Genomic DNA, 25,044 nt, shown 5'->3' with positions numbered 1-25,044 from the left:
TTTTGCCCTGGAGCACCAGTAACTGTCTACAAAGAGCAGAGCAAGGGAAGAAGGGAAGTGAGAAATTAATCTCTGAGTTTCCTCCTTGGTGATTCATCCATTTAGAAATGGGTACATTCAGAGAATTGTTTCTTCATCCGGTCCCTCTGTTCCCATGATCTCAAAAATGAAAAGGCAGCCAACCCTGATCACCACCCATCAGTCAGCCTCTTTTCACAAGTGGGAGGCATGGGCTGTGCTGGACCAAGTGCAAATGCAAGACATGTCTCTAACAGGCCTTCTGTAACCAGGGGAAGCTGGTGGCTTGGATGCACCCACTGTGAGGTAGAGTGTTATACTGCAGCCCCCATAACCCTGCACTTCTCCAAGTCTATGATTATTTGATTCTGGAATCTGGTGTAGCACATCTGTTCAGTTGCTCAGTCATTACTTACTGAGCACTTACAATGTGCCAGGACAGGCAGGGTATAAAGGATTCAGAATTGAACAAGGTAGTCAAGGTAGTATGATCCCTGCCCTCAAAGAGCTTGTTTTAGTATATAGGGTTTCTCAACTTTGGCACCACTGTGGGCTGAATAATTCTTTGTTGTGGGGCTGTCCTATGTACTATAATTTTTTTTTTTGAGACAGAGTCTCGCTCTGTCGCCCAGGCTGGAGTGCAGTGGCGCTATCTCAGCTCACTGCAACCTCTGTCTCCCGGGTTCAAGTGATTCTCCTGCCTCAGCCTCCCGAGTAGCTGAGATTACAGGCACCAACCACCACGCCTGGCTAATTTTTGTATTTTTAGTAGAAACATGGTTTCAACGTGTTGGCCAGGGTGGTCTCGAACTCCTGACCTCAGCCTCCCAAAATATTGGGATTACGGGCATGAGCCACCACGCCCGGCCCACTATAAAAATTTTAGCAGCATCCATGGCCTCTATCCACTAGATTCCAATACCACACGCTTTCTCCCAATTATGACAACCAAAAATGTCTCCAAGCATTTTCAAATTTCACCCGAGAGTCAAAATTCACCCCACCCCACTCCTACCATTCACGATTGAGAACCTCTATTCCAATGAAAGAAGCAGGAAGCTTAGTGGAAAGAGTGTGAGCTTCGGAGCCAGGTGGGCCTGGGTTCTCCCTTCCACTTTATTAGCTGCGTGATCTTTGGGGAATCACTTCTCTCTCTTATGCATATGTAGATTATTTGAAAATTATGGGTAGCAATCATATTTTTACAAGGTTGTTGGGTGAGCTAAAGATCAAATGTGTAAAGAACTGTGGCAGGCTGGGCACGGTGGCTCACACGTGTAATCCCAGCACTTTAGGAGGCCAAGGCGGGTGGATCACCTGAGGTCAGGAGTTCGAGACCAGCCTGGCCAACATGGTGAAATCCCGTCTCTACTAAAAATACAAAAATCAGCCAGGTGTGGTGCCACACGCCTGTAATCCCAGCTACCTGGGAGGCTGAGGCAGAAGAATCGCTTGAACTCAGGAGGCAGAGGTTGCAGTGAGCTGAGATCACGCCACTGCACTCCAGCCTGGGTGACAGAGTGAGACACCATCTCAAAAAAACAAACAAACAAACAAACAAAAAACAGGGGCAGACACTGTCAACACCAAAAGTCATCCTCTTGTCTTAATTCTTCTTGCTAACAGAACCCCAGTTCTTTCAACGGTCCCTATCTCAGAAGTTGGGCTCAGTCCCTAGAGGGGGTGGGCATGCAAACCAGGTCTAGTTAATGAGCTATTTGAGGGAGGGGGCCCTCTGGGGGTAGAAGGTTAATAAAAAGTTTGGTTATTTTATTTTTATGCTTTTATTTTTTTAGAGACAGGACCTTGCTCTGTTGCCCAGGCTAGAGTACAGTACCACAGTCATAGCTCACTGCAGCCTCGAACTCCTGGGCTAAAGGAAGGTGGGGACTAGAATATGGATAAGCACTCCACACTTGTTAGCTATCTATTATTGCTGTTAGCACTGTCATTATCAGTATTTTTTTTTTTTTTTGACGGAGTCTCGCTCTGTCACCCAGGCTGGAGTACAGTGGTGCACTCTGGGCTCACTGCAACCTCCACCTCCTGGGTTCAAGCAATTCTCCTGCCTCAGCTTCCCAAGTAGCTGGGAGTACAGGCGCCTGCCACCACGCCCGGCTAATTTTTGTGTTTTTAGTAGAGACAGGGTTTCACCATATTGGCCAGGCTGGTCTCAAACTCCTGACCTTGTGATCCGCCCGCCTCGGCCTCCCAAAGTGCTGGGATTACAGGCGTGAGCCACCGTGCCCAGCCCTTTTTGTTTTTTTTTTTTTAAACAGGGTCTCGCTCTGTCACCCAGGCTGGAGTGCAGTGGTGCAATCTTGGCTCACTGCAACCTCCACCTCCCAGGTTCAAGCAATTCTCCTGCCTCAGCCTCTCGAGTAGCTGGGAGTACAGGCACGTGCCGCCACGCCCAGCTAATTTTTGCATTTTTAGTAGAGATGGGGTTTCTCCATGTTGGCCAGGCTGGTCTCGAACTCCTGACCTCAGGTGATCTTCCCGCCTCGGCCTCCCAAAGTGCTGGAATTACAGGCGTAAGCCACCACACACGGCCCTTTATCAGTATTATTATTATTAACTTTTACTAAGGAAAGAGGGAGGCCCTTGGCCAGGCCCTAGGATTGCTGGCCTTCCAGGGAGCATGTTACCCAGGGAAGTGGCATAAAATTACAGAACTGGGAAGCTAAGAGGTAGCTCTAGACATCACACCTCTAACCTTTTTGATATTCTGTTGCTCCATCTACAAATGGCATTTAGAATTTTTGTTCTTAAAGAGTCACAAATCACGTGCAGGAAGCTTGAAACCAGTCCTGTTACCTTCCTATGCTCTGATGCCACCTGGGAATTTGAGCTGGTGTTTCGGGTAAGAGAACAGCTTATAACCAGGCTTTTCAGGACAATGAAGACTGCCTTTCAGTGGGAAGATGAACAATCTGCCTAAGTCATAAGAATGATACAATGGACTTTGGGGACTTGGGGGGAAGAGTGGAAGGGGGTCGAGGGATAAAAGGCTACAAATATGGGGCAGCGTTTAGTGCTCAGATGATGGGTGCACCAATATCTCACAAATCACCACTAAAGAACTTACTCATGTAACCAAATACCACTTGTACCCCAATAACTTATGGGAAAAAAAATCTACCCAAAGAATAAAACTAAATCGAGACTTTAAAAGCGAGACATTAAGGAAGTTGACTCTTAGCTGACCTGGACACAGGCCTATCACGGTAAGTGCTGTAGGTGAACAAACAGCAGCAATTTGACCCTTCTTCCTTATACATCAAATTCCTTTTTTTAAAAAATTATTTTTGAGACAGAGTCTCGCTCTGTTGCCCAGGCTGGAGTGCAGTGGCACAATCTCGGCTCACTGCAACCTCTGCCTCCCGGGTTCAAGCCATTCTCCTGCCTCAGCCTCCCGAGCAGCTAGGATTACAGGCACCCACCAGCACGTCCGGCTAATTTTTGTATTTTTAGTAGAGATGGGGTTTCGCCATGTTGGCCAGGCTGGTCTTAAACTCCTGACTTCAGGTGATCCACCCACTTTGGCCTCCCAAAGTGCGGGGATTAGAGACATGAGCCACCGCGCCTGGCCCAAATTTCATTTTTTTTTTTTAGACAGAGACAGTGTCTTGCTCTGTCACCCAGGCTGCAATCAGTGGCGTGATCATAGCTCACTGCAGCCTCAAACTCCTGGGCTCAAGAGATCCTCCTGCCTCAGCCTCCTGAGTAGCTGGGACTACAGGTACATGCCACCACGTCCGACTACTATTTTTATTTTTTGTAAAGAAGGGGTCTCATTATGTTGCCCAGGCTGGCCTCAAATTCCTGGGCTCAAGCCATCCTCCCACCTCAGCCTCCCAAAGTGCTGGGATTACAGATGTGAGCCACCACACCCAGCCCAAATTCCAATTTTCTAAAGAATCTGGGGCTCTCTGTGTTTTAAGACTATTAGGCTCTCCCCAGTTTCAGGGGATGAATCTTGAGCAGTCTGATGGAGGGCTGGCAAACCATTGCCTAAACCCGGCCCACCACCTGCTTTTGTACGGCTCAGGAGCTGGAAATGGCTTTTACATTTTTAAGTAGTTAGAAAAGATCAAAAGTGTAATAATATCTCCTAACACATAAAAATTAGATGAACTTCAAATCTCAGTCTCCATAAATAAACCCATTCACTTATTTATTATCATCTATAGCTGCTTTCACACTGCAACAGCAGAACAGAGTGGTTGCTACAGAAACTGTGTGGCCACAAGCCTGAAATATTTATTCTCTGGCTCTTCAGAGGAAAAGATCTTAGGAAGCCAGAGGTTCTCAAACTCAGTGTCCACCAGAAACCCCCGGAGGGCACGTTTAAACATAGACTATGGGCCGGGCGCAGTGGCTCACGCCTGTAATTCTAACACTTTGGGAGGCCGAGAGTTTGAGACCAGAGCATTGTTTAAGCCAAGAGTTTGAGACCAGACTGGACAACATAGCAAGACCCTGTCTCTACAAAAAATAAAAAAAATAGCTGGGTGTGGGGATGCACACCTGTAGTCCTGGCTACATGGGAGGCTGAGGCAGGAGGATCTCTCGAGCCCAGGAGTTGGAGGCTGCAATGCGCTACGATAGTGTCACTGTACTCCTGCCTGGACAACAGAGACCCCGATTCTAGTAAATAAATAAATAAAAACATAGATCCCACCCCAGAGTTTCTGATTTAGTAGGTCTGAGCTGGGGTCTGAGAATTTGCAGTTCTTAAAATTGCCTAGACATGGCAGATGCTGCTGGCCTGGGGATCTCACTTTAAGAACCACTGGTCTAAGGCAACCTTGGTAATTCCATTCCCCTTGCCAGCAACTGGCTTAGAAAAGGGCACGTGATACATTTCTGACCAATGAGATGAAGGAGAAGTCAGCTGGCAGCTTCTGAGAAAATGAGAAAATGATCATAAAAAGGGACAGATGGGCTGGGCGTGGTGGCTCACATCTGTAACCCTAGTGCTTTGGGAGGTTGAGGCAAGAGGATCACTTGAGGCCCAGAGTTCGAGACCAGCCTGGGCAACAGAGGGAGACCTCATCTCTAGAAAAAACTCTAAAGTTAGCTGGGTATGGTAGCATGCACCTATAGTCCCAGCTATTCAGGAAACTGAAGGAGGATCACTTGAACCTAGAAGTTCAAGGCCGCAGCGAGCTATGATTGCACCACTACACTCCAGTCTGGGTGACAGAGCGAGACCCTGTCTCAAAAACAAGCGGGGAACAAGTGGAAGAAGGCTCTCTTCTCTCTTGTCCATATTATCTTGAGACCATGATGGGGTGTGGCTGAGGGCAAGAGCCAGCTGCTAAGAATGGAATAGTGGAAAAGTGGAAGGAAACAAGGCCCACCATTCCACAATGGAGCCACTGAATCAATTAACCACATGGCCCCCTGCAGAGAAACAATAACTTCCATTAGCATCTACACCACTTCCAGTTGGGTTCTCAGTGATTTGAAGCCAAACACAACCTACCTGGCAACCCTACAACTTCACCCCTCACCACTGTTTGGACATTACCAAACTTAGGCCATGATGATTAAGGCCAGGCATGAGCTCCACCCTCCCTGCCACCCTATGAGGAATAAAGCAGATATGGGGAAGGTGAAAGGGCATGATTTAGGGATCCATAAAGCCCCAGATTGGAGCCTTAGTTCTACAACTCAATAATGGTGGGCTAGAGCTCTATGCACCCCATACTCTAGGATGGGGACTCATACCTGCATGGTTGACTAGTGCAGTCATGTCTGTGCATCTGAGCAGTTATTTTCTTCTCTGGACCATTATTAACCATTAGAGCTAGCATTTGTCCCCAGGTCCCGGGCACTGTGCAAGTCTTCACCTACATTATCCTACTACCTCATAAGATAGTTTGGATGTGTGTCCCCTCCAAACCTCATGTTGAAATGTGATCCCCAATGTTGGAGGCGGGGCTTGGCAAGAGGTATTTGGGTGGTGGGAGCAGATCCCTCATGAATAGCTTGGTGCCCTCCCTGAGTAATGAGTGAGTTCTCACTCTTTTAGTTCACAGCGAGGTCTGATTGTTAAAAAAGTGTTTGGCACCCTTCCTGTCTCTCTCTCACCCCTCTTCTCACCATGTGACACACCTGCTCCCGTTTCACCCTCCACAATGAAGAAAAGCTTCCTGAGGTCTCACCAGAAGCAGATGCTGGCATCATGCTTCTTGTACAGTCTGCAGAACCGTGAGCTGAACAAACCTCTTTTCTTATAAATTACCCACCCTAAAGTATTCCTTCAGGGCAACGCAAAACGGGCTAAGACACCTCAATAGACTAACACATAACAGCCCCATAAGGTGAGTGCCACCATCTCCCCCACCTTACAGATCAGGAAACAGGGGCTCTGAAAAACTGTGGCTCACTCAAGGTCATACCGCTTGTTAAGTGCAGAGATAGGATTCCAACTCAGAGGCATCTGGCTCAAGAACCCACGTGTCTGTGTTTCAGATTGCAATGCTGAGGTTAAACAAGAGGATGTGTGCTAGGAGCCCCAGCACACCACAGGGGCTGGGAAACATTATTGCATCGAGTTTGAGTCCAACACACGATCTCATTCCTCCCCCCACCACTCAGCCTAGAAAAAGGGTCGGAAGGGTGACTCCACTTTCAGAAGCTTGCCAGCTCCAGCCAGTCAGCCAGAGTGAAGCTGACAAGAGCAATGAGGGAAATATGGAAAGATAAATCCAGATGTGGACAATGAGACCGTGTCCCCTGAGAACTGTGGTGGCAGTGGGACTCAAAGGTCCAGGCCTGCTCAGCGTGGCTGCAGCTCGGGTTCCTGGGCCACAGGGCGCCTTACCTGCCAGTTTCCATGCTTGGCTGACTCCCTCCACCGCCCCTCTGGCTTCCACACCAGCCCGCTGATGCCACCCCAGAGAACTCGGCTGTTTGCCTTGCTCCTCTAGAGGGCAGGTGGATGCGGTGAAACGGGCAGCGATTCCAGAGCCATCACAACTCCTGGCTGAAACCAAACATGACAGATTTACCATTGGGCAGGCTGCTCCATTTATTATTTAATGCTCGCAATAAATATTTGCATGACCCAGTGCTGGAGGGAACGCTCTGTGATAACTCACTGCATTTTCCTGCCAAACACGAGCACAATCGGATTCCGAAGCTGCAGCAGAGAATATTTTATGCTATTCTAAAAATCCAGGTGATGGCCCCTTGTTAGAAAACCTTTTCTCATCCATTTCCATAGAGGAAAAAAGGAGCAGGGAGACCTTAGCTCCGAGAAGCAACTAGAGGAGGAAGAAGAGGAGGAGGAAGATGCTGAGAGGTGACATTTACTTAGCACCTACTGAGTGCCAGGCCCTAAGCTAAGGACTTCACACTCATTCATTCAACACCTCTCTCTAGAGGGTAGGGTTGCCAGACTTAACAAGTAAAAATATACGACACCCAATTCAATTTTAAATCCAGTGAAATAAGGAATGACTTTTTAAATACAAGTTATGTATCTGATGTAATACTGGAAAATTATTCAATGTTTATCTAAGGTTCAAATTTGGGTGCAGTGGCACGCGCTTATATTCCCAGCTACTTGGAAGGCTGAGGCAGGGAAATCACTTGAATCCGGGAGGCAGAAGTTGCAGTGAGCCAAGATCATGCCACTGCACTCCAGCCTGGGCGACAGAGAGAGACTCTGTCTCAAAAAAAAAAAAAAAAAAAAAAAATAGAACAAACTGGGCTACAAAGTTTTGCCAGGCATGGTGGCTCACGCCTGTCACCCCAGCACTTTGGGAGGCCAAGGTGGGCAGATCACCTGAGATCAGGAGTTCGAGACCAACCTGGCCAACAGGGCAAAAACCCATCTCTACTAAAAATACAAACATTAGCCAGGCCTGGTGGTGCACGTCTGTAATTCCAGCTACTTGGGAGGCTGAGGCATCAGAATCACTTGAACCTGGGAGGCAGAGGTTGCAGTGAGCCAAGATCATGCCACTGCACTCCAGCCTGGGGGATAGAGTGAGACTCTGTCTCAAAAAAAAAAAAAAAAATGTAACTGGGCATCCTGTTTGTATCTGGTAACACTCCTTAAGGTTGGACTAACTATGCGAAGACACTGAATTTAAAAGGCTTTTCTTTTCATTTATTTTTTAAGAGACGTATCTGTGTAACTCAGGCTGCAGTGCAATGGCTATTCACAGGGATGATCAGGGCTCACTGCAGCCTCAAACTCCCAGGCTTAAGAGATGGTCCCACCTCAGCCACCCAAGCAGCCGGGACTACAAGTACATGACACTGCGTCTGGTGTTCAGTGGTGCAATCACGGCTCACCGCAGCCTCGAACTCCTGGGCTCAAGCAATCCTCTTGCCTCAGCCACCAGAGTAGCTAGAACTACGGGTATACAGCACCACGCCTCACTATTTTTTTTTTTTTTTTTTTGTAGAGATGGGGTCTCAATGTGTTGCCCAGGCTGATCTCAAACTCCTGGTCTCAAGTGATCCTCCTACCTCAGTCTCCCAAAGCACTGGAATTACAGGCATGAGCCACCATGTCCAGCCTCTTTTTTTTCTTTAAGGAGGCTTATTTTTTAGTGTGGGTTAGGGAAGAGCCATGTGTGAAGTTGACTCTGGAGCAGAGATGTCAAAGATGAGAAAGAGCTACCCATAACAAAAAAATGGGGAACAGGATTCCTGGCAAAGACCCCACAAAGACCCTGGGGCTGGAAACCATGCGGGGCATTGGAGGAGTCAAGAGAGGTGACACTTTTGGAGCTGAGTAATGGAGAGGAAAGTGACAGGAGCAGACTGCACAGGGCCTTGGTCACAATGAAGGATTTGGATGCTATTCTAAGTTAAAGGGAAGGCATGGGAAAGCTTTTCAGCTGGAAGTGGCCAAACTGGGGACCGACTCTGGCTGTATGGATTTCTGAGCCTGGAGATGGCACAAAGGACCTGATATTGGCAGGAAAAGAAAAGAGGAGGAACAAGAACACGAGAAATTGCCTTAAAAGGGAGCTGGTCAGGTCTCGCCAGAAAAGTTCACGCAATAACAAACCAGCCGCCCACAACAGACATCTCCACATTTTCCCAGAGCTGTCCCCAAGCCAGGCGGCAGGAGCGAGGGGATGCCGACGGTGACAATGCTATCAATTTCCATTTTGCTTTTGCCAAATACAGAAAAGGACACTTCAAAGACTTTTAAAAATAACTTCCAAACAACTCAAGGGTGAAAAAAAAGAAAGAGGTAAAAAATTACAGTCTGCCTGCTTGAGAATAGCGATAATGAAAATAAGTAATAGAAATAAGAACAGCTGCTTTTGCACACGTTATGTCATCTGCTCCTTAGCACTCTATGAAGCAGGCAGAACAGGTCATGGTATCCCCATTTCATAGATAAGGAAACTGAGACCCAGAAACATAGGATACAACAGAGAGGAAATGATCAGGCGGGTGAGAAGCTATGTTTGTCTGGCCCCAAAGCCTGGGTTCCCCAAAGCCTGGGTTCCCCAAAGCCCTCTGCAGGCTGATATGAGCCTAACCCCAGCCCAGCTGCTGGCTCTCAGCCATCTCATCCTCCCAGCCCAGCTATGGGGAGCAAGATACCTCCTACTATGTCCCTTGCAGCCTTCCTCCCTCGCCTGCAGGGGCTTCCTGCCTGGAAAGCCTGTTCCTTTGCCCTTCTTCTCCAGAGGATTCACGTACCTCAGCACATGTTCGATGACAAAGTCACAGCACTGCAGGGACACCTCCCCTGGAGAGGAACACGATGGTAGAGTGGAAGGGGCACAGCTTTGCCATTAGAATGCCTGAGTTCAAATCCCAGCTCAATCACCAACTGGTTGGGTATCCTTAAGCTCTTCCAAGGAGTGGGGGATAATCCAATCCATCCCCACAGGATCCTGGTGGGGATTAAATGAGATGCTGTATGTAAAACATCAACACAGGGCCAGGTGCCATGGCTCACACCTGTAACACCAGCACATTGGGAGGTGGAGGCAGGAGAATCGCTTGAAGCCAGGAGTTTGAGACTAACCTGGGCAACATAGCCAGACCCCTATCTATACAATAAAATGTCTTTTTAATTAGCTGGGTGTGATAGCCCATGCCTGTAATCCCAGCTACTTGGGAAGCTGAGACAGGAAGATTGCTTAAGCCCAGGAGTTCGAAGCTGTAGTGAGCTATGATCACGCCACTGAACTCCAGCCATGGTGACAGAACTAGACCCCAACTCTAAAAAAATAAAAAACATTAAAAAAAAATCAGCACAGTGCCTGGCATACAGTCAGCACCTAATAAGTAGTAGCTGTTTTTTGTTTTTTGTTTTTTTTTCCATCTCTGAAAAAAAAAAATCAGCCATTTTTTAAAATTAGCTGAGTGTAATGGTATATCTCTGTAATCCCACCTACTTGGGAAGCTGAAGCAGGAGGACTGCTTAACCCCAGGAGTTTGAAGCTTCAGCGAGCTATGATTGTGCCACTGAACTCCAGCCATGGTGACAGAACAAGACCCAATCCCTGAAAATAAATAAATCAATTGGCACAGTGCCTGGCATACAGTCAGCACCTAATAAGTAGTAGCTGTTAGAATAATTACAAAAGGCCAGGCGTGGTGGCTCACACCTGTAATCCCAACACTTTCAGAGGCCAAGGAGGGTGGATGGCCTGAGGTCGGGAGTTTAAGACCAGCATGGCCAACACAGTGAAACCCCATCTCTGCTAAAAATACACACACACGCAAAACAAATCACTGGGCATGGTGGCACATGCCTGTAGTTAGTCTCAGCTTCTTGAGAGGCTGAGGCAAGAAAATCGCTTGAACCCAGGATGCAGAGATTGCAGTGAGCCAAGATAGGACCACTGCACTCCAGCCTGGGTGATAGAGCAAGACTTTGTCTCAAAACAAACAAACAAAAACAAAAAAAAAACACTCAAATCATGGGATTGAGTGTTCAATCATTCAATCAATTTTTATTGAATGCCTACTACATGCTAGGTACTTAGGGATATAACAGGAAATAAGACATATGTGATTCTACCTCAATGAAACTTAGAAGAAGGAATATACTTATGGTATAGTGAAAGAAACATATTTATTAGAAATCAAACATAAAAAGCATAAAAAGTGTTGAAGAGTGCTCTAAAAGAACAGAAGTTTCTGTGAATCATCTACTTTATTTATTTATTTATTTATTTATTTATTTTGAGACAGAGTTTTGCTCTGTCACCCAGGCTGGAGTGCAGTGGCGTGATCTCAGCTCACTGCAACCTCCGCCTCCCAGGTTCAAGCGATTCTCCTGCCTCAGCCTCCCAAGTAGCTGGGATTACAGGCACCCGCCACCATGCCGGGCTTATTTTTGTATTTTTAGTAGACACGGGGTTTTACTATGTTGGCCAGGCTGGTCTTGAACTCCTGATGTCAGGTGATCTGCCTGCCTCAGCCTCCCGAAGTGCTGGGATTACAGGCGTGAGCCACTGCACCCAGCCCGGAATCATCTACTTTAGATTGAGGCATCTGAGAAGCGCTCAAAGGACATTTCAGTGGAGAACCATGGGTGTGAAGGAGGGAGTCACACGGAGACTGGGAAGGGACGGACCTTTGTAGGACAGACGGCAACACGTGCAAAGCTTGTGCTGGGAGGTGAAGGGAGAACAACTCTCTGGAGGAAGCAAAGAAGGGGAGATTTAGTTAGAGCAGACAGCCAGGATCAGAGCATGCAGGGTCTGATAATTTATTTCCAAGTTATTCTGAAATCAAAGAGAAGCAGGCTTTTAAGCTAAGAATGTAGCACATCGGCTGGCATAGAATAAGAGTTCAAAAAAAGTGTAAGCTCCCTTCCCTATCCTGAAACAACCAAAGTAAATAAAAATGGCCCCTGTTTTGAATTATTTATTTATTTTTGCTTTCAAACTGTTTTCTTAAAAAAAAAAAAAAAGATTATAGAGTAGTGAGTGGGGGCGGGGGGGGGTAAGGGGTGGAATACTCAAAACATGTTCAAAATCAAACGAGCCAGAAACTCCTAGCTGGAAATTTTCTCTCTAGATCTCTGCAGGAATCAGTGGAACCATGAGAGACAGAGTCGAAAGCAGCAGAGCCTGGAATTATTTCTCTAAGCAAGACCCAGACGCCAGGCAGGTAGTGAAATTGCTCCTGCCCCACCTCCATCCCTGCTGCCTATCTGAGAACAGAGTCTGCCAACCCCTCCTGACGAGAGACTGACCCCTCATGGCCACTGCAGGCTGGAAGCCATAAGCTTAAACCACTTCGATACCATGAAAGCAAAATGTATGGTTGGCAAAAAGCAAAAACAAAAACAAAAACAAAAAAAAACTGGTTACTGGCGAGTGCAGAACCACAGTCTGGGTCGATGACAAATTATCCAGCATGAATCTTGGTGTGACTTAGGCCCTTCTTAGTCCTCTAAAATTCATCACATTTTGTTTATTCGTTCACTACCCACTTACAGTAGATGCCAAAAAATATATATAACAAGACTAGACATATAAATTTAAAATTAGGACTAAAGAAAGATAATCTAGAATAAGAGGTAAAAGCAGAACAGAGCAGGATGGAAGGTAGAATAAAGATATACAGGCCAGAAGACCAGTTACTAAACTGGATTTGAGAACATGGCGGTGAGTTCCCTGGTGGCCAAGTCAAAAAGGGCAGTTGGAGATGTTCTCATGGTCCACAAAAAGAAACACACTTAACTTTGCAGAACAAGCACTGTCCTGCCGTGTGACCTCAGATAAGTGATTTAACCTACTTAGACTCAGCTGCCTCAATGCCAAAAAGTTAGTGAAAACTATTGAATGTTTAGGTAAAAAGTTGTAATAAAAAACAAGAATGGGAAAGGATTCCCTATTTAAAATGGTGTTGGGAAAACTGGCTAGCCATATGCAGAAAACTGAAACTGGGCCCCTTCCTTACACCTGATACAAAAATTAACTCAAGATTGATTAAAGTCTTAAATGTTAGACCTAAAACCATAAAAACCCAAGAAGAAAACCTAGGCAATACCATTCAGGACATAGGCACGGGCAAAGGCTTCATGACTGAAACACCAAAAGCAATGGCAACAAAAGCCAAAATTGACAAATGGGATCTAATTAAACTAAAGAGCTTCTGCACAGCAAAACAAACTATCATCAGAGTGAACAGGCAACTTACAGAATGGGAGAAAAGTTCTGCAATCTATCCATCGGGCTAATATCCAGAATCCACAAGGAACTTAAACATATTTACAAGAAAAAAACAACCCCATCCAAAAGTGGCCGGAGGATATGAACAGACACTTCTCAAAAGAAGACATTTATGTGGCCAACAAACATGTGAAGAAAAGCTCATCATCACTGGTCATTAGAGAAATGCAAATCATTCTCAGAGTGCTCAGAGAGGGCATGTTCCCTGGGTCTTGGTGGATTTAGAGGTGAAGGGACCATTTCTGGAAGCTCACTGTGTGCCAGGGCAGCTTATATCAGAGCTCCGCTCTTTTTCTTTTTTTTTTTTTTTTTTAAGACAGAGTCTCACTGTTGCCCAGGCTGGAGTGCAGTGGCACCATTTCGGCTCACTGCAACCTCCACCTCCCGGGTCCAAGAGATTCTCCTGCCTCAGCCTCCTGAGTAGCTGGGACTACAGGCATGCACCACCACCACACCTGGCTAATTTTTGTATTTTTAGTAGAGACGGGGTTTCACCATGTTAGCAAGGCTGGTCTCGAACTCCTGACCTCAGGTGATCCACCTGCCTTGGCCTCTGAAAGTGCTGAGATTATAGGCATGAGCCACTGCGCTTGGCCAGATATCTGCTCTGGAAGACCCCCCAGGCTGGAGGGCACTGCCACAAGCAGACAGTATGGCGAGGGTCCCTATGGCCACCTGGCAGGCAAGGTGGATTCTGGAGGGAGGCGGCCTGGGAGCAGGCTGAGGATAGGGTGAGGGCATTCGAGCAGCAGAGTGTCTGCATGACCGGGCATAACTGGAGGGACAGTAAATGACTCTTGTGTGAGAGGATGAGGGAGGGGTGAGAGGGGCTGACTACCCCCAGGACTTGAGGTGCAGTGAGACTCCTTAGCTTTATCCAGACTCATGGGAGCCATGGAGGTTTGAGGCAGAGGCGTGGGCTGCTGGGAGAGTGAGGACTCACCATCCAGAGAGGAAGGTGAAGCTTTCAACTCTAAATGCCGTTTTATTTTCGTTTTTTTTTTTTGAGACAGAGTTTCACTCTTATTGCCCAGGCTGGAGTGTGATAGCACGAGCTCGGCTCACTTCAACCTCCACCTCCTGCGTTCAGGCGACTGTCCTGGCTCAGCCTCCTGAGTAGCTGGGATTACAGGTGCCTGCCACGATGCCCAGCTAATTTTTTGTATTTTTAGTAGAGACAGGGTTTCACTGTGTTGGCCAGGCTGGTCTTGGAACTCCTGACCTCAAGTGATCTGCCCGCCTCGGCCTCCCAAAGTGCTGGGATTACAGGTGTGAGCCACCGCGCCCGGCCATCGTTCCATTTTAATTAACTTAAATACGAGCAGCCACATGTGGCCTCTGGTTCCTGCCATGGACTCGGGAGCAACCCCTCCTGGTCGTGGCTTATGCGCCTTCTCTGTGTGCTGCTGGGGTTAGTTTGCATGTAACCTCTTGAGGACCCCACGTGTGTATTCCTAAGGGGTGCGGCCTCCCGTTTCCGTATGAATGGGAAGAGTTCCCACCTGCTGTATTCTTGGAAAGAGTCTGTGAAGGATTGGTGTTAATTCTTCCTTAACTGCTTAGAAAAATTCTATCATGAAGGCTCTGAGCCTGGGCTTTTCTTTGTGGGATTTTTTTTTTTTTTTTTTTTGGAGACGGAGTCTTGCTCCATTGCCCAGGATGGAGTGCAGTGGCGCAATCTCCGCTCACTGCAAGCTCCGCCTCCTGGGTTCATGCCATTCTCCTGCCTCAGCCTCTCGAGTAGCTGGGACTACAGGCGCCCGCCACCATGCCCAGCTAAGTTTTTGTATTTGTAGTAGAGACGGGGTTTCATTGTGTTGGCCAGGCTGGTCTCGAACTCCTGACCTCAAGTGATCTGCCCGCTTCGGCCTCCCAAAGTGCTGGGATTACAGGCGTGAGCCACTGTGCCTGGCCCTTTTTAATGTTTTATATAGATGGGGTCTTGCTATGTTGCCCAGGCTGGTCTCAAACTCCTGGACTCAGATCCGCCCACCTCGGCCTCCTGAAGTGTTGGGATTACAGGCGTGAGCCACCACACCCGGCCCGGCCACTGGGAGGTTTCTAAGGGACTAACTCGGCCTCTTCACTTGCTATAGATTTACTGAGATTTTCTTCTGGAGTGCATTTTGGAAGCGTGCACAGCCGCGTGCTTGCTTCTTCTGAGTTATCTGGCGTGCTGCTGTGCAGTTGTCCGTGGCGTCTGCTTAGCGAAGTGCCCTCGTTCTTTCACGATTCTGGCTTCTGAGTCTTCTCTCTTTCTCCCTGGTCAGTCTAGCTAAGGCTGCTCAAGTGTGTTGACCCTTCCCGAGCAGCCTTTGGTGGACGCCTTTCCCTCTGGCTGCAGCACTGGAAAGTGGCGGCCCTGGGCATGGTGCCGAGGCCCAGGCTCCATTCCCAGTACTCCCGGGTCCCCAGCCCCAGCCTACCTTGCTCCGGGACATCCGGAAGAGAAAGAGGATGGCCAGGTAGACGGGATAGACAACCACGCTGGACACCAGGCCAACAGCGACTGTGTTGATGCTCAGCGGGCTCAGCCTGGACACACGCCCCGTGCTGTGTGGAGGAGAGAAGGCCACACAGGTGAGGCTGAGGGGCAGGAAGGGCTGGGCAGGAAGAGGCTGTCCCGACCCCTATGGCACCCACCTGTAGGCAGAGTCGCCAACAGCCCCGTACCACACGGCGTTGGCGCCCAGGAAGAGGCAGATGAGGAGAACGCAGCAGGTGGCCCTCTGCATGCGAGTGAAACGGCTACGAGGCGGCCGGTCCCATATGGAGAGCCAGATGTGCTTGTCAAAGAAGCCGCGCTGCAGCTCAGCCACCAGCAGGCGCCGGAAGCGCAACAGGGCTGCGTCGCCTAGAAGGCAGGGAGGGCCGCACTGCAGGAGGCCATGGGGCAGGACCACCCTGCCCAACCTCCCACGGAGTGGCAACATGGAACGAGGCCTTACTCACGGCCAGCACCTCCTTCTCCACCGGGCCCCCGTTGGCCTCCGTCTCCACCGAAAGCCAGTCATTGACAAGGAAGAAGGCGCTGCGTGCCGTCTGCAGGTTCCTGACGATGATGTGCTGCAGGAACCAGGCAGGGCTGAGCCCTGCAGAGGCGCGGGAGGGAGGTCAGGCTCACAGGGCGCCCCAATGCGGGGGCAGAGGGGCAGGGCTTGGCAGGGTCCGCACAGACCTTTGTTGTCGTGCCACACTCGGATTTTCCACACGCTACCCAGGCTGTGCGGAGTGGCAATCCAGAAGATGTCCAGGCTGTTGCGGTGGAAGGCTCTGTCGCCGTCCAGGTGCCGGTGGCCGCTCCGGCTGTCCACCCCATACAGCACGATGCCCACGTGGGCCGTGGTACCTGGAGGGCAAGAGGGAGGGGTGGGAGGCTCGGTCTGCTGCCCAACACGTGTGGCATCCCAGGCAAGTCATCTCAGCTTTGGCCTCCGCGCACTCAAGGAGTCACACAGGCAGTCCCGGCTTTGCGCGGCTCTGCCATACACGAGGAGCTGCGGTTACTGCAATTTGTCCAATAAACAGCAGGACCTCAAGGACACGATTAAGTTACATGGAAAGAACTGTAACTTGTGACATGCAAACATGGCTGCACACGCCTCAGTCCACACCACAACCAGTGACCCGCACTGCACACCTGTCCACGCCTCAGTCATGCCACAACCAGTGACCCGCACCACACACCCGTCCCTCAGTTCATGCACAGACTGCAAAGCGTGAAGCTGTGTCACCTCCTCTCCCAGTGACAGACCCAGGTGACAGTATTTTTTTTCTTTTTTTTTTGAGATGGAGTCTTGCTGTGTCACCCAGGCTGGAGTGCAGTGGCGCAATCTCAGCTCACTGCAAGCTCTGCCTCCCGGGTTCACGCCATTCTCCTGCCTCAGTCTCCCGAGGAGCTGGGACTACAGGCGCCTGCCACCACGCTGGGCTAATTTTTTTGTATTTTTTAGTAGAGACAGAGTTTCACCGTTAGCCAGGATGGTCTCGATCTCCTGACCCCGTGATTTGCCTGCCTCGGCCTCCCAAAGTGCTCGGATTACAGGTGTGAGCCACCGCGCCCAGTCGACAGTTTTTAAAAGTAGGTAATCAAAAGAAAGAACTGGGCAATGAAGATGAAAGCAGCACGGAGATAAAAAATGGGAACACGGCCAGGTGTGGTGGCTCACACCTGTCATCCCAGCACTCTGGCAGGCCGAGGCAGGCGGATCACCTGAGGTCAGGAGTTCGCCTGGCCGACATGGTGAAAAATTAACTGGGTGTGGTGGCGTGCACCTGTACTCCCAGCTACTCAGGAGAATCGCTTAAGGGGAATCGCTTAAACCCAGGAGCTGGAAGTTGCTGTGAGCCAAGATCACGCCATTGCACTCCAGCCTGGGCAACAGAGCGAGACTCCGTCTCCAAAAAAAAAAACGAAAACAAAAAGGGAATGCCAGAAGGGCAATTCCAATGAAAGGAAAATGGAGGTATTGAAGAAACAGCCACGGGGAGGGTGCTGGCGCCTCTGTCTGAGAGACGAGCTATGCAGTCAGGATCGCGGGTAGATGCACGGTCTCCCACAGTGGTAGCGATGCTCACGTCACTTGTGGGGCCACGCTACTGTGCAGAACATGGGCTGCCCACCCTGACTGACTGGCACCTACTTCCAGCTAGGAGCTGTCCTAGTCCTCAGGGACAGTGAGTGCTCACGGGGTCATTCCCAGGATGAACACACGAGCCCTTCACACAGCACTGCAAAAACTGCCTTGTTCTGACACCTGCGACGAGACTCACTCCCAGAGGGTGCAACCAGCACAGCCAGTGAGAGCAGGGGAGGCCCTGCCACCCCACTGCGCCCCTCACCTGAGCCACGGCCCCAGCCTGTCTTGACAAGGATCTCGTACTTGAAGCGGCCCCGCTGCCCACAGAAGGGGATGGCGCGGCCCCGGCTGGCATCCAACTGGTCCAGCTTGTGCACGATGGCGGCCATGACCATGTAGGTCACCAGGCACACAGCACATGTCAGCATGACGATGTAGTTTACATCCGCTGTCGGCTCCTGTGAGGACACAGCCGCCAGGCCCAGGAGGTCACGTGCAAGCTGTGCCTTCTCAGGATAGAGCCGAGCCCACCCAGGCCCTCCTCAACTCTGCAGAGGCTCCCAGGAGCACAGGGTCACTCACAGGAAAGACAAAGCGGACATGGCTTGGGGGCACGAAGAGGCTGGCGCTGAAGGCGGCGAGGTGGCGGGTGAGGCAGACGGCCTGGCAGGGCGAGGTCTCCTCCAGGGGCAGCAGCGCCTCTGTCCGCCACACCACGTCCTCCTCGCTGAAGTACTGGCACAGGGACGTGTACAGGCCCACGGACACCTCCAGCGCCGACCAGCGGAAGTGGCTGGAGAGGTTCAGATGGTAACTCCCCGCTGGGTCTCTGGTCCTGGGCAGGGAAGGGGCAGTGGACGTGAGCCCAGGCTCCGCCAGGTTGGATGTCAGAGTCCCAGAGCCCATACCCGGTCCAGTTCCCTCGCTGCCTGCCGTCCCCATAGGGCCAGTAACCCAGGCAATGATGCCCTGCCCTGCCCTGCCAGGCCGGCCCGCAGAGCTCACCCCGGGGAAATGAAGAAGGTGTAGGGCCGGTGGTTGGCACCCTGGAGTGACTCTGGGCGGATCCTCCTGCTAGCCGAGCAGTTGTGCTCATTGGGCCGGGGCTCCGAGTGCAGATAGACTGCCAGGTAGGGCTCGGGTTCCTCAGACAGGTAGCGGTCTGGGGCAGAACGCGCAGGTCACACGCCTGCCAGGAAGCTCAACCACCCGGGGGACACCCATGATGGCCCTCCTGAGCCCACCCTCTGCCACGGGCCTGAAAGGCCATAGGAGCCTCTGCACCAGAGCTGGCACCTGCTTCTCCGTGGCCCCCAGCTCCTCTCCGGCCAGGCCCCCAGCAGCCCATGAAACAGAAAGCAAATTTCACCAGAGACACCCATGGAAGCCCTACGAGAAACGCCTTCCCCCCAAGAACAAGGCCAGGGGGCCGCGTGTGCCCCACCCGCTGCACGCACCGTCCAGCAGCGTATAGTTGAGCTGCAGATGCAGCACGGCCGCAGGGTTGCTGCTGTCCAGGGTGACCACAGCACCGACGGAGGCCTGGGGCTGGACCACAACGGAGTTGGCAGAGCTGTGGTGGCCCCGGGCAACCCAGTCCGAGTTGTTGGGCACCTTCACGGTGATGGCGCACTCTGAGGCCAGCCGCTCGATGGGGATCTGGGCGCCGGCTTGTGTCTGGAACGCCATCGAGGCCACCTTGGTGGAGACGGTGTAGTTGCTGATATAGCCAAAGGGAAAGGGATTGGAGTCCACCAGAAAGATGAGCTGCACCACGTCACTGAAGTTGGCCAGGGCCCCGCTGAAAGCCTCGGGGATGGAGAAGTGGCAGCCAGGCCCTGGGGTGCAGCCATAGCACAGCAGGCTCCACGGGTCCGAGCGCTTGCCCTGGGCCACGATCTCCTCGCCCGTCAGCGTCAGGGGCTCCTCGTTGAGCACGCGGGAGCGCATGAGGATGCGCATGAGGGCAGAGGTCAGGTTGTAGGCCTGGGACGCCACCATCCGCGATGGTGACTCGGCTCCCAGCTCTCGGCTCCCAGCTCTGAGGGCTGTGGTGCCCGCACATCTGAGCTGGCCAGGTGGATGAGGTCTCCTGCAGACAGGCGTGAGGTCAGTGCAGAGACAGGAAGGCAGAGGGAGGGTGGGGGCAGGCAAAAAAGGGGAGCCGGAGGGTGGGGGCTGGGAGAAAGGGGGAACCTGAGGGGGCAGAGAGCGAGGTGCAGGCAGAAGGAAGGGGGAAGCTGGAGAGAGAGTGGTGGAGGGGGAGGGGGAAGGGGATGGGGATGGGGACGAAGATGAGGGGAATGATGGGGAGAGGGAGGAAAAAGGAAGGAAAAGGGTAGAGAAAAGAGAAAGGGGAGAAGAAGAGGAGCAGGGGGAAAGGGAGGGGAAGGGGGATAACTCGGATAAGGGAGGGGAAGGGGGATAAGGGAGGGGAAGGGGGATAAGGGGAATAAGGAAGATGAGGGGAATGGACAAAAGGACGGGGAGGATCGGGGGGAAATGGAGAAAAGGGGAGAGAGATGGAGAAAAGGGATGGTAATAGGGAAGGGGGAGGGGGAGGAGAATGGGAATTGGGGGAGGGGATAAGGACCGGAATTGGGGGAGGGAGATAAGGATGGGAATTGGGGGAGCGGGATGAGGATGGGAATTGGGGGAGGGGGATGAGGATGGGAATTGGGGAAGGGGAGGGGGACGAAGATGGGATGGGGCAAAGGCGAGGCAGTTGTGGGGAGGAGGGAGGCAGAGGAAAGGGCGGCATGGGGCGGACGGGCCACGTGGGGCGGACGGGTGGCGTGGGGCACAGGCCGCGGCACCTGTGATGTTGAGGATGCTGTCTCCGATGGCGGTGGGCGTCACGGTGCCCACGGTGGTCTCTGCCTGCAGGATGCGCATCATGGCCTCAGCTTGTGCAGCATCTGCTTCAGGCACGAGCGGCATACGAGCTCCCTGCTGGGCCCCTGTGTGGAGCCAGCAGTGTCCAGCCCCGCTCCTGGCCCACTCCTTGCACACGCCCTCCTCTCTACACGGGTCCTCACCTGGCTCCCACCCCCAGCCCTGCAGCTGGAGAGCCCACTTGACTGGACCCCCATAGCCTCCTCACTAAGCATTTTCTGTGGCTCTGCATGACCCAGGGCCTCCACCTGGGGAACACGTGATGCAGTCCACCGACCACACAAGGCACCTCTTCACATGAGAGGAGGATGAGAAGGGGAGAGAGGAGAGGGGAGTGGAGAAAAGGGGGGAGAGGAGAGGGAAGGGGAGAAAAGGGGGGAGAGGAGAGGGAAGGGGAGAGAAGGGGGAGAGGAGAGGGGAGGGGAGAGAAGGGGGAGAGGAGAGGGGAGGGGAGAGAAGGGGGAGAGGAGAGGGGAGGGGAGAGAAGGGGGAGAGGGGAGGGGAGGGGAGAGAAGGGGGAGAGGGGAGGGGAGGGGAGAGAAGGGGGAGAGGGGAGGGGAGGGGAGAGAAGGGGGAGAGGGGAAGGAAGGGGGAGAGGGGAGGGGAGGGAAGGGGGAGAGGGGAGGGGAGGGAAGGGGGAGAGGGGAGGGGAGAGAAGGGGGAGAGGGGAGGGGAGAGAAGGGGGAGAGGGGAGAGAAACGGGGAGGGGAGAGGGGAGGGGGAGAGGGGAGGGGAGAGAAGGGGGGAGGGGAGAGGGGAGGGGAGAGAAGGGGGAGGGGAGAGGGGAGGGGAGAGGGAGTGAGAAGGGGAGGGGAGAGAAGGAGTGAGAAGGGGAGAGGGGAGGGGAGAGGGGAGGGGAGAGAAGGGGAGAGGGGAGGGGAGAGAAGGGGAGAGAGGGGAGGGGAGAGAAGGGGGAGAAAGGGGAGGGGAGAGAAGGGGAGGGGAAGAGGGGAAAGAGGGGAGGGATGAGGAGGGGAGGGGAAGAGGGGAGGGAAAGAGGGGAGGGATGAAGAGGGGAGGGATGAGGAGGGGAGGGGAAGAGGGGAGGGAAAGAGGGGAGGGATGAAGAGGGGAGGGATGAGGAGGGGAGGGGAAGAGGAGAGGGAAGAGGAGGGGAGGGGAAGAGGAGAGGGAAGAGGAGGGGAGGAGAAGAGGAGGAGAGGGGAGGAGGGTAGGGAAAGAGGAGGGGAGGGGAGGAGGGTAGGGAAAGAGGAGGGGAGGGGAGGAGGGTAGGGAAAGAGGAGGGGAGGGGAGGAGGGGAGAGAAGGGGAGGAGAGGAGGGGGATGGGAGGAGGGAGGAGGGGAGGAGGGAGGAGGGGAGGAGGGGGATGGGAGGAGGGAGGATGGGAGAGGGGAGGAGGGGGATGGGAGGAGGGGGAAGGGGAGGAGGAAGGAGGGGAGGAGAGGATGGCGGATAGGAGGAGGGAAGGAGACCATGCACTGGGCCAGCGCAGCAGCGATCTGCTGGATGTCATCCACAGTGTGGACCCGCAGGGACACCAGAGTCTCTGTGATGTTCTTGCGTTATCTGGGATCGGCGCTGCCGCTCGTGCTTGGGCTCTGCCGCCACTTCCAGGGCCTGCTCGTACTGGGGCAGGCAGGGGGCACAGCAAGCTGTCAGCAGGGCAGGAGGCCGGCAGGAGGCCAGCAGATGTCCACGACTCCCGGGGTGCAGTTACGTGCTAGATGCTGTGTGATGTGGGCACTGACCCGCAACACTGAGCTGTTTCTTCATGGGCAAAACAGGGTAAGCACATGGGCCCTCCTGGGCGGGGGCTGCATTGTGGAAAGCAGACGCCGGAGAGGGCCCGGTGGGTGTGGCTGCTGGGAGCGGAAGGTCGGGGTGCTGCTTCAGGGTCACTGGGATTTATCTCTGGAGCCCGGGATGAGCCCTCCGCAAAGCTCCAGGCAGGGGTACAGGTCTTGGTCCCCAGCACGCATGCAGCAGATGTGAGGTCCCCTCCCAGGCTGCACTCACCTCGTTCAGCACGGTGACCAGGGCCAGCGAGTACTCAATGACATGCTGGGGATTGGCCTGCCGCAGCAGCCCCAGGAGCACACTAGTGGTGAGCCCGTGCAGCCAGACTGTGAGCCCCGTTGCGCTGCCGTTGGGCTCTGGGAGGGTGATGGCCAGAGACCTAAGAGCAGAGGGGGGTGGTGAGCAGGTGGCAGTCTCGGGGGCGCCCTCCCATGGCCTGGCTCACCTGTTGAGGGCGACCACAGCGGCTCCCAGTTGGTCCTGCACCACCACGGCCAGGCCCACCTCGAAGTGTGGCCTGAAACCCGGGGGCAGCACTGCTTCGTAGCTGGAGAGGCTGCCCTTGTAGACAAACAGAACTCCTCGCAGTGGCCCTGGCGACAGCGCCGCAGCAGCAGGGCGTACACCAGCGGGGCACCAGCATCCTCCGCGTCATGCCAGCCTGAGGGACGGTCCCCACAGCATCACGGGAGGGCTCCACGACGTCAGAGTCGGGGGATCCCGCTGCTCCCCCCACGCAGGCCTGCACTCACCCATGCATTCGAAGTGCACCTTGGTGGTGAGGGCGTGCACAGCGCCCAGTGGGAAGAGGCGGCAAGAGCCCCCCAGTGGCGGGCGGTTGGGGGACAGGCGGATGGAGGCGCAGCCCTCCTCCTCGCCAGAGCGGCCCAGCACCGTGAGCGTGAAGGTGTATCCCTCGCCGTCCCGCAGCACGCCCCGCCGCAGCACCAGTCGCATGCCTGCGCTGCCCGTGGATGTGGTGGTCTCATCCAGCACCAGCGTCTTGTTGCTGAACGTACGTGCAGCCCACCGCTGCAGGCAGAAGGGATGGTGAGGGGGCGCAACCCTCTGCCCTGTCAGCCCCACTTCTGCCTGCAGGCCCCGTCCCCTCAGCCATGGGACCCATCCCCAGCCCGCCCACACCCTGCTCAACACTCACCCCTCGCTTGGAGCCGCTGCTGCAATTGAGGCAGCGGCCCTCCAGGTACACGTAGGAGCTGCGGCTCACTTCGTACACGGCCTGCGCCTTGCAGGACACACACTCCAAGGACACAATGGGCACCCGGCCACTCCGGATCAGCACCTGGCGTGGGAGTGGGCTTACCTCCAACACAGGTCTATTTGGCCTGCTGGAAGGTCTGGGGGACCCGTGGAGGATGCTGCTCCCAAACTCCAGGTTTCCCAGGGGCCTGGCCACTGCCGGTGAGCTCACCCCCTCCCAGGATACTCATCCGGTTTGCCACCTTCCAACTTGGGCGGCGGAAGGGCATACACAGGGCAGAGGACACTGGGGTGTGTGTTCTGGTGTACTGCACCCAGCTGGACCCTGGCAGGAGGCAGGCAATGCTCACTGAGGGCCCCTGGGGGGATGCGTGTGGGAACAGACGTATGTGTGGGTGCGAGGACCGCAGTTGCCACGTAGGCCTGACTCACAGACTCCTGCAGCCCTTAGCCAGGGCCTGGGTCAGGAGGCTGAGCCGGGATGGAACCTGCTCCCACACCCTCCCCTCAGACGACCCCTCTGGGCAGACCCCCAATCAGGCCAGCTGAGGAAAGCAGGGACTGGGGAACAGACACCCACTCTGGGGCACCAGCAGGCCCCACCAGACAGCAGCAGGAGCAGCCACCACGGGCTCAGGGTCACCAAGCCTCCTGGCCGGTCCAGAGAGGGGAGCGTGAGGGTGAGAACCAGCCCACCACATCCAGCAACAGGGACATGGGCTGGGGACAGTGGCTGCCTCTGGGGTGGGAAGGGGCTCTTCCTCACTGTTGGTATCGCTGGGGGACTGTGTAGCTTTTGTCACTAGAGCATATGTGGCTTGAAGACTGTACATGGAACTGTGGCAGGTTTGGAAGGAAGCAAAGCTGAAGCAGGCTGTCGTGTTACATAGAATTTGCAACAGAAACAGAGAGGGAAGGGCGCGCAGCCTCCACCAGCACTAAAACACGGGAAACAGTAGATGAGCAGGGAGGCTGGGCTGTCCAAGGCAAGTGGCCGAGGGGCGGGCGGCACCCACCGTCTGGTTGGTGGCCTCCTCCTTGCGGCCGGCCTTCCACACGGTGAGGCTGAAGGTGTACTCCACGCCAGCCGCCAGCCGCCAGCCGCTCCCGTGGAATGGTGACCGTGCTGCTCCCGCGGGGCCCAAAGTTCAGCGCACACCCACCAGCCTCCCTCTGCAGGCCAAGAACAAGGGGCGACGTGGCCTGAGAACCCCATCCAGTTTTAAAGCAGAGCCCGGCCCAGGAGACAGCGCGGGAGACCCCCTCCCCATGCTGGGACGGGACCCACCAGGCACTGAGGACGGGCCAGCCCTGGTGGCAAGCTGGGTGTTCTCTGGGCTCATGGGTGTGGACGGGTGAGGGGCAGGGATGACGGCCCTGCCACGCA

General features: G+C 53.5%; 1 protein-coding gene across 1 annotated transcript in view; it reads right to left on the bottom strand.

Annotated features, from left to right (window-relative positions):
* LOC101131561 (polycystin-1-like) overlaps nt 1-25,044 on the bottom strand; it is a 121,841-nt gene that overhangs the window by 69,321 nt on the left and 27,476 nt on the right. Inside the window, 22 exon segments of the mRNA XM_063699579.1 lie at nt 6,854-7,015; nt 9,706-9,902; nt 15,629-15,755; nt 15,846-16,056; nt 16,151-16,294; nt 16,381-16,551; nt 18,045-18,240; nt 18,365-18,617; nt 18,788-18,944; nt 19,240-19,822; nt 19,825-19,874; nt 20,599-20,688; nt 20,691-20,742; nt 22,112-22,201; nt 22,203-22,265; nt 22,656-22,815; nt 22,882-23,006; nt 23,009-23,097; nt 23,189-23,468; nt 23,596-23,739; nt 24,674-24,760; nt 24,762-24,830. Coding sequence (XP_063555649.1) covers nt 9,828-9,902; nt 15,629-15,755; nt 15,846-16,056; nt 16,151-16,294; nt 16,381-16,551; nt 18,045-18,240; nt 18,365-18,617; nt 18,788-18,944; nt 19,240-19,822; nt 19,825-19,874; nt 20,599-20,688; nt 20,691-20,742; nt 22,112-22,201; nt 22,203-22,265; nt 22,656-22,815; nt 22,882-23,006; nt 23,009-23,097; nt 23,189-23,468; nt 23,596-23,739; nt 24,674-24,760; nt 24,762-24,830 — 3,216 coding nt within the window. The 3' untranslated portion in view covers nt 6,854-7,015; nt 9,706-9,827.

Source organism: Gorilla gorilla, chromosome 18 (genome assembly GCF_029281585.2).
Source record: "Gorilla gorilla gorilla isolate KB3781 chromosome 18, NHGRI_mGorGor1-v2.1_pri, whole genome shotgun sequence".
Lineage (NCBI taxonomy): Eukaryota > Metazoa > Chordata > Mammalia > Primates > Hominidae > Gorilla > Gorilla gorilla.
This window is presented reverse-complemented; position numbering and strand designations above follow the sequence as displayed.